The sequence below is a fragment of the Poecile atricapillus genome, chromosome 29 (genome assembly GCF_030490865.1).
Source record: "Poecile atricapillus isolate bPoeAtr1 chromosome 29, bPoeAtr1.hap1, whole genome shotgun sequence".
Classification (NCBI taxonomy): Eukaryota; Metazoa; Chordata; class Aves; order Passeriformes; family Paridae; genus Poecile; species Poecile atricapillus.
Window position 1 is genome coordinate 3,629,424 of NC_081277.1, and position 13,647 is coordinate 3,643,070.

At 49.2% G+C, this 13,647-nt stretch overlaps 1 protein-coding gene across 1 annotated transcript in view; it reads left to right on the top strand.

Moving 5' to 3' along the window:
- The first annotated feature begins 10,966 nt into the window (after positions 1 to 10,966).
- Positions 10,967 to 13,647, top strand: part of LRRTM4 (leucine rich repeat transmembrane neuronal 4) — a 165,329-nt gene continuing 162,648 nt past the window's right edge. Inside the window, exon 1 of the mRNA XM_058859491.1 lies at positions 10,967 to 11,583. Coding sequence (XP_058715474.1) covers positions 11,580 to 11,583 — 4 coding nt within the window. The 5' untranslated portion in view covers positions 10,967 to 11,579. The remainder of the gene's footprint in view (positions 11,584 to 13,647) is intronic.

The following is a 13,647-nucleotide window of genomic DNA, read 5'->3' on the forward strand; positions in this document are numbered from 1 at the left end:
AAATGGGCACCTTGATCTCTGTGAGCTCAAGGGGTCCCCAGTTCCAGGTTTGGGATCTCCAGGAGGGAAATGGAGCCTGAGCTGCTTCTTTGGCTCTGTGAGAGGCTCAGAGGTGGAGGACAGCACCTGAATCAAGGTCTGTGCTGGTGCAGCCCCCAAGGAGCTGAACATCAGCAGGGTTTTATCAGGATCCTCTCAAATAAAAGCAAGCTTGAAGTCCATAAATCCCTGTTCCACAGAGTTAAGGCAGAAATAAGCAAGGAATCCAGAGGAGCTGTGGCTGCTCCTGGATCCCTGGAAGTGCCCAAGGCCAGACTGGAGCAGCCTGGGACAGTGGGAGCTGTCCCTGCCATGGCAGGGGTGGCACTGATGGGATTTAAGGTCCCTTCCCACCCAAACCATTCCAGGATTCTCTGATTTTTCCTAATCTTTGCTGATGCTGGAATCCAGGTGCCCATTTTCTCCAGATCTCTTTTACTCAGTTATCAGGGTGATGGAGGGTTAGGGTTTGGGTTAGGGTTAGGGTTGGGGTTGGGGTTAGGGTTAGGGTTTGGGTTTGGGTTAGGGTTTGGGTTGGGGTTGGGGTTAGGGTTAGGATTAGGGTTTGGGTTAGGATTAGGGTTTGGGTTAGGATTAGGGTTGGGGTTAGGGTTGTGGTTAGGGTTTGGTTCTGGGTTAGGGTTTGGGTTGGGGTTTGGGTTTGGGTTGGGGTTAGGATTAGGGTTGGGGTTAGGATTAGGGTTTGGGTTAGGATTAGGGTTTGGGTTAGGGTTAGGGTTAGGGTTTGGGTTTGGGTTAGGGTTAGGGTTGGGGTTAGGGTTGGGTTTAGGGTTTGGGGTTTGGTTTGGGGTTAGGATTAGGGTTGGGGTTAGGATTGGGGTTGGGGTTAGGGTTGGGGTTGGGGTTAGGGTTAGGGTTTGGGTTTGGGTTTTTGTTGGGGTTTGGGTTGGGGTTTGGGTTTGGTTTTTGGTGAAGCCCTCAGCACAGTATGGGAATTGGGAATTGTGTATCCTGGCAATGGGGAATGTTTGGGTTGTGTGGAAAAGGGATTGGTTTGGGCTTTCAGAGCCCTGCTGAAGTTGTTGTGACCCCTCAGAGTCAGTGCCTCCTGTTAGCAAAGATGATGGTCACTGTGTTTACCTGAAAGGCATAATTAATCTGAAGTTAATTGAGTAATTCTGTATTTAATCTGTTATAACAGAGAACTCGATTGACTTCCTGAACCAATCAATTTTTCTCTCTCTCTCAGATTGTTTTGGGGTTTTGCTGGTGGTTTTTAAGCGCTGTCCAAACCCTGCTTGGCTTCACCTGCAGCAGATCCAGCGGCTCCCTGCATTCCCCCGGGAGAGGAGGGATGTACAGTTCCTAAGGGATTTGTCAGGATTAAAAAAACACGTTGGAAAAGTCCTGTGGAACACCTTTTCACCCCCATTAAACACGCCCAGTACCCAAACAATTGCAATTGATTTTGTGTGCTCTGGCAAACACGAGCATCCCGCAATCATCCCAGCTCCCAGGCCCTGCCTTGGCTTTCCAAGTGGGAAAACTCTGACATTGTCACACCAACAAGAGAAGCTGGAGGCAAAGGAGAGGTGGGGCTCTCCCTGCTTGGCAGGAAGTGCAGCCTCTTCAATTAATTGTCACCCTTAGAGCTTATTTAGCACCCTGCAAGCTCAAAATTTAATAAATTACTTTTATTTTTGCTTTTGCTTGTGGTTTCTGCTAAATGGCTGCTTCAGAGGTCAGCAGTGCCGAGCTCTCAGAGTGTGGCATTGTTTGATTTTATCCAAAACAGGCACACACAGCAGAATCCTGGAGGGACCGGAATTTTTGGCTCAAATTTCTGTACAAGCCAGGCTGGGTGCAGGCTGAGTCCTGGAGATGCGATTATCCTGCCAATTATCCAGCTTGGGATAACGGATTTCCTCCATGGAGAGGACAGGGATGGGCATCACTGGGACTCCCTTTTCTGGATAAGGTGGTTTATTTTTTAAATTAGTTCATCCCCATTTTCCTGTTCTCTTATATTTTTGTATGGCTTGGATTTCCTTTTTTTAGTGTTTTAACAGCTGCTTTGAGTAATTTCCCTTTCTTTCCTCTTTTGTCCTACAATGTCTCTCTCTGCAGACCCTTTCTATATTTAATCCTGAAAGAGTGATATGAAATTTAACAGCCTGGAACTGCATTGTCCAAGCTATTTATCCTGCCAGAAACACAAGGCTCCTTCCTGGAAGGGGGATGAACCCCCACTTGTCTTGGAGAGGGATCAAGAAGAGGATCTGGAGTGAAAATCTCAACCCCAGATGTTTCACCTGGGTCCTGAGCTGAAGAGGAGTTGCTCCGAGCATCTCCCCCCATCCAACAAATGTTCCATTGTTATTTTCAAGTGCAATCCTTCTCCTACAAGAGGCTCCTTGGGTAACTCTGAGGAAGCAAAGCCTGATTTGGTGAGGAGCTGAGTGCCCTTGATGTTGATGGGTGTGAAGGATGCTCAGCCTCTGGAATGGGAGCTTTAACCTGTCTGGGAAAGAGCTGGGATAATGAAAAGTGGCAGGGCAGGATTTCCTGGTGGTGCTCTTGGTGTTTCCTTCATGTCTCAGGTCTGTGTGAAACTTCTCAGCTCTTTTCACGTGGAGCTGGTGGTTGGTCCAGGGGTTTGCAGGAGGTCTCTGCCCTCTTGGCCATCGGGGTCCTGAATTGAGGGAAATTGGAAGATTCCTGTGAGCAGCAGTAGAAGGGGCAGGGTGACAAGTTGGGGAAATTTAAGGAAGCCTTTCTGAGTTCCTGAACAAATGGAAACCACAGGAAGGATTCACGTGTGTGGCATTCCAGGCTGTGCAGAGAAAATCATTCCATCACACAGGGCTCTTCACTCGATTTTTCACAGAATTACACAGTCAAAGGCCAGAGAAATTCATTGGTTCAATGTTCATTGGTCTCAAGTTACACAGATCTTAGTATTTGGTTTCTTACTGGTTATTGATCCCTCTGCCTTCTTTTGGTCCTCACTCTTGGTTCTTTTATTGATCCTTTCCCAGACCAGGTGTCCCTCACCCAGCAGGAAGGATGTTGGGACATTGATGTCTGTGAATGGTTGTTTATCCCTTGTGCATCCTCGGGCAGCTCCCAGTCTGCTGAGATGTGACGCTCCTCAGGCCCAGGGAACAGAGCCCCTTGAAAAAAACCTTCCAATCCCTTCCACAGGGTGAAGAAGGACAAAACCCCTGGTAAAGTTTGTTAAAAGACTTCAGAAGTTGTCTCGTTTCTGAAGCTGGGCTACAAGAGAGGTGAGCCATGGAGGGAATGTGAGGAGGCACCGGCCCAGCAGATTTGTTGTGACACTCTGGGCACATCAATCCCTTCAAGGTCTGTCACATGGGACATTCCTCTGCATGCCTTTAGCTCCCAAATTCTCTGTGTCTCTGACAGGCAAAGGAACCTGCTGATGGTGTCCTGCATCCAGAACAAAACACTGACAGGGCATGAACACCGCACATCCTGCATCCAGAACAAAACACTGACAGGGCATGAACACAGCACATCCTGCATCCAGAGCAAAACACTGACAGGGCATGAACACAGCACATCCTGCATCCAGAGCAAACACCGCATATCCTGCATCCAGAACAAACACAGCACATCCTGCATCCAGAGCAAACCCAGCACCTCCTGCATCCAGAACAAAACACTGACAGGGCATGAACACCGCACATCCTGCATCCAGAACAAACACTGCATATCCTGCATCCAGAACAAAACACTGACAGGGCATGAACACCGCACATCCTGCATCCAGAGCAAACACCATACATCCTGCATCCAGAGCAAAACACTGACAGGGCACGAACACCATACATCCTGCATCCAGAACAAAACACTGCACATCCTGCATCCAGAGCAAAACACTGACAGGGCACAAACACCACACGTCCGGCATCCAGAGCAAACACTGCACATCCTGCATCCAGAACAAAACACTGACAGGGCATGAACACAGCACATCCTGCATCCAGAACAAACACTGCATATCCTGCATCCAGAACAAACACTGCACATCCTGCATCCAGAACAAACACTGCACATCCTGCATCCAGAACAAAACACTGACAGGGCACAAACACCACACGTCCAGAGCAAACACTGCACATCCTGCATCCAGAACAAACACTGATAGGGCACAAACACCACACATCCTGCATCCAGAACAAACACTGCACATCCTGCATCCAGAACAAAACACTGATAGGGCACAAACACCACACATCCTGCATCCAGAACAAAACACTGACAGGGCACAAACACCACACGTCCAGAGCAAACACCACACATCCTGCATCCAGAGCAAACACTGCACATCCTGCATCCAGAACAAACACTGCACATCCTGCATCCAGAACAAAACACTGACAGGGCACAAACAACACACATCCTGCATCCAGAACAAAACACTGACAGACCGTGAACAAAACACATCCTGCATCCAGAGCAAACCCAGCACATCCTGCATCCAGAACAAACCCAGCACATCCTGCATCCAGAACAAACCCAGCACATCCTGCATCCAGAACAAACCCAGCACATCCTGCATCCAGAACAAAACACTGTCTTAGGTTACAAGACGTAACCAAAAGGATGTTTCTATTGCCAGCTGTTAAACCAGCTGTGGCAGTGCTCTTCATCTCCTCCAGACCCATCCTCCCTCCAGGGGAGCTCTTCTGGCAATGGGCCATTGAGCCTCACTGCAGGACTGAGAAAATTCCATCATCCCACCGGGAATGCTCCGCCCAGGGGGGGAGCCAAGAATTCCCACCTGGATATAATCAGAGAATCAGAATGATAGTAAAATGTTCTAGAATCTTAGAAAATTCGGAGACTTAGAAAGAAAGATGGGTTCATGTTAATTTTCCTAGTAAATTGTAGTTCTGACTTGGGATCTCCCACTGGTTTGCTTTCAAGCTAGTACACACCACAGGGCACAAACCCCCCCAGGAATCCAGAGGGGTTTGCTGCACTCGAGTTTTAATGCACCAGCCCAAGGCAGTGGTCATGAATTGTTGACAATTAAACACTTAGCACATGAAGAGCTGGAGATAAGAACTTGGACTCGAGCACTTTCATCAATAATTCACAGGACATTAGAGCCTCAATGTCAGAAGTTGTACCAGGCTCACCCTGACAGGGTATTAATGAAGCTGCTCCAGCCATTACACACAAATTGCTAATTTATTCATCATTTACCAGCCGTGGGGAGAGGGGGGAAAGGAAAACCCAAGGTGTGAGTTCTGCAGCCCTTGGAACAAAGCTGCACAGGGGCTGGCAGCGGCCGATTCCCGAGCTGTGGATCTGTTTCATCCTTGGAGAATGAGGCCAAATTAAAAGGGAAGTGAACGCAGCCCAGATAAATTGACTCCAAGCAGGCCTTATCACCAAATCATCCACTGGAGCTGAATGCTAACAGAGAGCGGCGCTCCCGTGGTCAGGAGGATGGGGATAAACATGTTCTCACTGCCCTAAAACCCCACCCCGAGCTGCTGCTGGTTAATCCTGGGGTTTGGGACCTGGTTCATGTGCCTCAAACCATTGATCCCACTGAGAGGGAAGATGTGGGCTGGTGTCCTCACAAACAATCTGATGGGTGTAAACATCTCCTGATGTCCCTGTTAAATTTGAGCAGCAGGTTCCTCACCGGGCCCTGTTACCGCTGAAGATGAACAGATCACACGGACACAGGTCGAGGTGTGGTGAAAGGAAGAGCAGAGTTTATTTTTCCTCCCAGGATTTATAGGTTTCTGACCACAGCCAGGGATTGGATGGTCAGGATAACACTTTCCCACTGCACTGGCCATGAGAGAAAGAGCAGAGTTTATTTTTCCTCCCAGGATTTATAGGTTTCTGACCACAGCCAGGGATTGGATGGTCAGGATAACACTTTCTCACTGCACTGGCCATGAGAGAAAGAGCAGAGTTTATTTTTCCTCCCAGGATTTAAAGGTTTCTGACGTGGCCAGGGATTGGATGGTCAGGATAACACTTTCTCACTGCACTGGCCATGAGAGAAAGAGCAGAGTTTATTTTTCCTCCCAGGGTTTATAGGTTTCTGACCACAGCCAGGGATTGGATGGTCAGGATAACACTTTCTCACTGCACTGGCCATGAGAGATGCCCATCACAAGACGTGGAACAGAAAGAATGTCCACATATCTATGTTTACAGTTACTGTCCTGGGAAAGTCCTTAGAAAACCATGGCAGCAAGCTCAGAAGCTGAGTTTTCAGGGCGACAGGGCCCAGCCTGGCTTTGAAACAGGCGGGGTCTGCACGAGCCTGAACTTCTCAGCTTTGGGGTAAAACCAGCAGCTTCAGGGGGAATGGGATTCGGGAAGGCTGCAGCTCCCTGGCACCAGTGGGGAAAGGAAGAGGGCAACGTGGGGTGGGAGTTTGGGATAAAAGGGAGGCTGCGCCCTCCAAAACCCCGAGAGACAGAAAATCCCCCGGGCGTGTGCCCCGTGAACTCTCTCCCTTTATTCGAGTCAAGCTGAAGGACTCCTCTGTCTCCTTTGTGGAATAAACCCCTGGCGTTGGTGGATTTTCCTGACACCTAAAAAAACATTCATGAGGAGTTGGAAAGCATTGATGAGGCACAGGTATTCCCAAACATATAGAATATAATATATAAAAATAAAAATACAAATATATAAAAAAAAATAAAAATACAAATATATAAAATACAAATATATAAAAATATATAAAAATAAAAAAATAAAAATACAAATATATAAAATACAAATATATAAAAATATATAAAAATAAAAATATAAAAATACAAATATATAAAAATACAAATAAAAATTATAAAAATACAAATAAATTAAAAATATAAAAATACAAATATATAAAATAAAAATATAAAAATATAAAAATACAAATATATAAAAATACAAATATATAAAAATACAAATAAAAATATATAAAATAAAAATACAAATATATAAAAATACAAATATATAAAAATATAAATATATAAAAATACAAATATATAAAAATACATAGAATATATACATAATATTTGTGAATATATATAAAAAATATAAATTAATAGATAATGGACATAAATAAATAAACACAGTCATATATAAAATAATGACAACTGAAAATCAGCCCTGTGCAGACCCATTTTCCTGGAAGAGAACCCACAGACCCCATGGCCCTTCCTAGGATGGATAATTTCTGTAGGTAACCCTTGTTGGGGTGGGAGGGAGCTCTGCCAGCTGGAGCAGGCTCAGCTGAGCACTCAGAACATTCTGGGTCTCTCTGGGCAGGAATCTTCACCCCTCTCCCTGCTCCAAGGAAATGGAACCAAACCACAGAAAGCCTTTGAAACCTCCTCCTTTCCATGTGTTTTTTAGCTCAGAGTCCCTTATTAAGGCTGATTAAAGCTTCCCCGTCTCTTCTCCTTTGGCAAATGTTCAAGTGGGTTTGTTTTCTATTTCATCAGAAAATGGAAAATGAAAAAGAAAAAAAGGAGGGGGTGGCGCTTGTGCTGTGGAGTGAAAGCTCCTCTGGTTCAGCTCAGCTCCTCAAGTTTTCTGCCTTGGAATTCATGAAATTTTCCATTAGAGCATCACAGGATTTTTAAGGCAGCAAAATCATGTCCACCTTTTGGAAGGAATGTGGGGGTTTTGAGGCTCGGTCCATGGCAGGAGGAGAGCTCATGGCTGTGCTGCTTCAGCTCTTGTAGGATCCAAGGATTTGGGAAAAGACATCCCTGGAAATGGGATCCTGTGGACGTTGCTCTGCTCACTCCCAGAGCTGGCAGAGCTTCAAATGGACCCATCCTGGAGAATCAACAGTCCAAGATGGAATAAATAACTGCACACTTCAGCTTTTACATTTACTGGGAATAATAAATATGAATTCCTGCTCCAGTTCTCCTGGCTGTGATGCAGATGGGGTTAACTGAGATATGGGAAAGGTATTTTCAACATCACTTATGATAATTAAGTTCTGAATCTTGTTTGAGGGAGTTGTGTGTGCTGCTGTCCAACCCAGAATAAAAATAGTGATTAATGATGATATTTTTCATATGCAAATGAATATCTGATCTATAGGTAGCGACAAATTGTCATAACAGAACAAACCAAGCAAGGGTTTTTATTCAGAAGTGAATATTTATGCAGTGTGGGTGCAGATGCAGTCTGGATGCAGATATAGGGGAGGACAGGTTGGTTTCTATGGATTGTTTTGGGATTATTATTTATTTTTTGGAATGGAGTTGAACTCTTGGCCCTTCCCGTGTCCCAGTCTTTTTCCTGCTCCTTCTGAGGGCTGGATCCTGGGGCTGGCCAGGGGTAACTCCATCTGGGTTGGATTGCAGGGGCGAGCAGTGAGCCAGGAATGAGGAATTAGGATGGAAGGGGCTGGAATATGACCTTGAGATTTTTGCAGGTTTCCTTTTTGGTACAAAACCCCAAACCTCTTTTTGGTACACAGTGGGGTCATCAGTGGCCCACAGACACCCCCAGGCTGGGGAATGCTGAGCAGGGAGGACTGGGCCACAGTGGGAAATATTTCAAATGTTTAAAAAATAAATACCACCTGATGGTGGGCTCATGAGTTATTTTATAAAGCACTGCCACCATTTTGGCAACTGGAGTGGGATTTGGGCAGGGAGTTGTTCCCCAAATAACTGATGGGGGTGTTTAGTACGGGTGGGGGGGATGGAAATAGCACAAATATCCAAGTTTCAGGAGCTGTTAAAGCTGTTCAGAACAGTCCTGTGCTGCCCTCTGAGCAACCCGAGTGTGCCTGAGCCAGAAATGGTCCCTGTGGGATCCTGGACCTGCCCTGAGCTTTCCAATCCTCACAGCTCCTGGGGAAAGAAACTCCCAGAACCAGCTCAGGGAGCTGCCCCTGTTCCACATCCCTCTGACACCTTCCTGCTGCACTGGGAATGATCCCAGCCCTGGGAATGATCCCAGTCCTGGGAATGATCCCAGCCCTGCTGCACTGGGAATGATCCCAGCCCTGGGAATGATCCCAGTCCTGGGCACTGGGAATGATCCCAGCCCTGGACACTGGGAATGATCCCAGCCCTGGGAATGATCCCAGCCCTGGACACTGGGAATGATCCCAGCTCTGGGCACTGGGAATGATCCCAGCCCTGGGCACTGGGAATGATCCCAGCCCTGCTGCACTGGGAATGATCCCAGCCCTGGGAATGATCCCAGTCCTGGGAATGATCCCAGCCCTGCTGCACTGGGAATGATCCCAGCCCTGGGAATGATCCCAGCCCTGGACACTGGGAATGATCCCAGCCCTGCTGCACTGGGAATGATCCCAGCCCTGGACACTGGGAATGATCCCAGCTCTGGGCACTGGGAATGATCCCAGCTCTGGGCACAGGGAATGATCCCAATCCTGGGCACTGGGAATGATCCCAGCCCTGGACACTGGGAATGATCCCAGCTCTGGACACTGGGAATGATCCCAGCTCTGGGCACTGGGAATGATCCCAGCCCTGGGTACTGGGAATGATCCCAGTCCTGGGAATGATCCCATCCCTGGGCACTGGGAATGATCCCTGCCCTGGGAATGATCCCAGCCCTGCTGCACTGGGAATGATCCCAGTCCTGGGCACTGGGAATGATCCCAGCTCTGGGAATGATCCCAGCCCTGCTGCACTGGGAATGATCCCAGCTCTGGGCACTGGGAATGATCCCAGCCCTGCTGCACTGGGAATGATCCCAGTCCTGGACACTGGGAATGATCCCAGCCCTGCTGCACTGGGAATGATCCCAGCCCTGGGCACTGGGAATGATCCCAGCCCTGGGCACTGGGAATGATCCCAGCCCTGGGCACTGGGAATGATCCCAGCCCTGGGAATGATCCCAGTCCTGGGCACTGGGAATGATCCCAGCCCTGGACACTGGGAATGATCCCAGTCCTGCTGCACTGGGAATGATCCCAGCTCTGGGCACTGGGAATGATCCCAGCTCTGGGCACTGGGAATGATCCCAGCTCTGGGCACTGGGAATGATCCCAGCCCTGGGCACTGGGAATGATCCCAGCTCTGGGCACTGGGAATGATCCCAGCCCTGCTGCACTGGGAATGATCCCAGCCCTGGGAATGATCCCAGCCCTGGACACCTGGTCGGACCCAGGCAGCGGTGGCACACCTGGGTCCCAGCCTGGCTCTGCAGGATCCCGACGGGAGAGCAGCTCAGGAGGAAAAAAGGTGTCACTGACTCTGCAGCTTCACTTCTGCCTTGTTTATCAAAGTCAGTGTTTTTCTGACTAAAAGGCACTTAGATGTAAAAAGAAAAAAATTACATGCTACGAGGCAGGGGATTAACCCTGTCCCGGCCGCAGCAGGATTGTTTACGTTTGGAGTTGCTGCCTGCACTTAAAACAAATGCCTTTTGTGGGGATGATCGGTGTGATCACAGCCTTGACCCTGTACCAAGATTCTCACTTTTAACCTGCAAACATTCCTTTTCCTGCCCTCTCCTCCCCCGGGAATACAGATAAAAAAAAAAAAAAAAAAAAAAGGAAGAACAGTTTAGAATTTGCCCAAGCCAGATACACAGGTCAGGTGGATTAGAGCAAGCTCAGGCTGGCAAATCCCAAAGGGAACAGGTGTTTTGTTTGGCGCCTCTGTCCGAAAATCCCACACCATAAACATTCCACAATCCGGGGGAGGCGGAGGGGTCTGGCAGGGGAGCACGGTGGGCAAGGCAATGCTGTGTCTTTAATTTTCTTTTCCGAGGGAAGCAAAGTCTGCAGAGCCATGACAGCCTGACTTGTTCAGCCTTTAATGCGCGTTGGGTTTTCTCCAGTGGAGGGCACTCGGTGTTCCACAAACTCCAGCCTCGGCACCAGCCAGCTCCGGAGCATCATCGCTCTCTGGAAAGCCTCGGAATTAGACGAGAGCTGCCTCTCAGCACAGCTACAAAACACTTTAAACCCGACCAGCTAAATGGATAAACCGAGCCTGCGGGGCTGCTGAAGCGGGCTCTGCCTTGGCACGGGAGGCCCTGTCTGCTCCGGGAGCCGGGGGAGGATGGATCGCTGTGCCCGGCGATGGCAAAAGGCAGCAGCATGAGGGATGCGAGGCTCCGGCAGAGCTTTGGTCCTTCCTCCCAGAGAAGTTGGTTCACCTCCATCGCCCGCTCCGGCTTTTCTCGCCGATTGCCACTTAACGCCGCCGGTTCTCTGATGACTTCCACAATGGCTCTCAGAGCTTAGAGTCCCTCCCTACCCCCCACACTCCCCCCATCCTTCGTCCTGTCTTCCCCACCCCCAACCCCTTCCCTTATCCTTTCCCTTCCTCATCCCCAAAATTCTCGCTGGTCCTCTCCGGGGAACTTTGTGGGGCTCCCGGCAGGCACGCTGGATGGCGGCGGGGCGAGTGGCAGCCGGGCTGTGACATGAAGATGCTGATGGTTTAAAGCAAAGGAACCGGGCTCGAAAAAGAGAGAGAGGCGAGGGGAAAGGGATAAAAAAAATAAAAAAAAAAAAAAAGGAAGAGAGAGGAGAAAACAGCTGGAGGAAGGCGAAGGAGGACGTTATTGATGACAAAAGGATGGGTGAGTGAACTTTTGTGGTTTGTTTGCTGGCACAGCTGCAGCTGTGGGGTGGATTTTGCAGCTGGATTATTCGCCGGTGGCGGGGGGGGCACGGGAGGCAGCGGCGTTCCGCTGCCAGGTGACTCACTGCCTGCACTCGCCGCTGTATTTTTAGCCCTCGTCCCCCCCTCCAGGCTCACACACACACACCTTTCCTCCCGCAGTGGAGCCCTGGGGTGAATTCCTGCCCCGAGCCAGGGGCACAGCCGCTTCTGTGCGAGCCGCACCTGCGCGGGCTCCGGGAGCTGCGGCGGTGCCCGAATTCACCCCAAATTCCTGCCGCCCTCACCCCAAATCCCTGCCGTCTTCACCCCAAATTCCTGCCGTCTTCACCCCAAATTCCTGCCGCCCTCACCCCAAATTCCTGCCGCCCTCACCCCAAATTCCTGCCGTCTTCACCCCAAATTCCTGCCGCCTTCACCCCAAATTCCTGCCGTCTTCACCCCAAATTCCTGCCGCCCTCACCCCAAATTCCTGCCGTCTTCACCCCAAATTCCTGCCGTCTTCACCCCAAATTCCTGCCGGCCTCACCTCCCGAGCCCCCGGCAGCAGCCGGGCTGCCAGGGAGGGTGGCGGTGGCACTTTGCAGGATGTGAGAGGCAGAGGGGAGGGAGGGGGGAGTTGTTTCTTGTATAGGTGGTTTTCAAGAGGCCCCTGGTACCTCTGCTACATTTCCAGCAGTCATTTGCCAGTCGGGGTTTTTTTTCCGAGTGTGACAGGTTTATTCCCCTCCTTCCTTCCCCCCCTCCCCAGCCCCCGAGTCTGTAACAGTCAGAACATATTTCTAGCTGTCTGCTGCTGGCAAAGAGAACGGAGCAAAAAAATGAGGATTTAAATTACAAATCTACCCATTAAAGTGGAAGGCAGGGGCATTCTAGATCAGGAATTATTTTTGCAAATTGCCCCCCCGGTTTAAAATTGGATTAAAGACCTGCAGCACCGGCTTGGTTTTGTGTGTGTGTGTATGGCAAATAATAAAGTGATTATTTATCAAGGAGATATGAGCCCTTGAAATATTTCCTGTTGGAAGAATGCATTTTCATTCTCAGCAAGGCTGCAACTCTGGACAGAGGCAGCAGCCCTAAAATTATTCCAGGCGTGCAGATGGGTGTTGGGGGTTCTGACACCCCCTCCACGCCCTCTCATAATTATTCAGGATTCTATATATCCAATTATTACATATGTCCTCACACCCAGCGCTGCTGCTGCATGACAAACATGACATCTTAAAGGCAAACCCTTAAAATCAATCAAGAGAGGGGAATTGAAAGAGAAATAGCCCCCTTTAAACTTTCTGGGTTTGCTGCTATCTGGAAGTGTTGGGGTGGGTATTTTCACCATCTACTGGGTTAATTCAAATTAATAACTGTTTAGGTATTGACAGCCATATGTGGATAAGTTTAAATGAACGTGGGTTTAGGCAGTGGCTCATTTGAAAGGACGACATCTCCTACCTTTCCCTGGCATGGGGGTCCCATGCCAGCAGTCCTGGCACACTCCTCTGTATGGACAAACTTAGTTCCTTTGCTAATCTACTTAAACCCCCATGAGTTATACTTAAAGCTACTCTTAAACCCAAATCACTCAGTGCAAAAAGTAAAACCTTTACTTAATGCCTCATTTTACATAAATACATGTTATAGAGATGGATCAAACTCTGGGAGAAGTGGATTTCACTCTGTCTGGGGTAATCTGGGCGGGGGGGACTGGACTTGCGGTTGTTTTCCTTGAGGAGCACGTTGAGCAGCACGTAGGAGCAGAAGCTCTGGCTCATTTCCTCTCCAGCACTATGGAGCATCCAGCACAGTGACTTGACAAATATGTTTATTGTTCAAACCTCGGCACGGAGCGCTGAGGACACCCCAGCTCCCCGGAGAGCCAGGGGACAGGAGCACAGCCGGCAGGGAACAGGCTCCTGCTGCTCCTGGGGGATCGCAAGCCCCACCGAGGGGCTCTGGTGGCGGTGGGGGCAGGAGAGATGGCCAGGCAGGCACTCCAAGGACGGCGATTTGCACCACAAAGAGC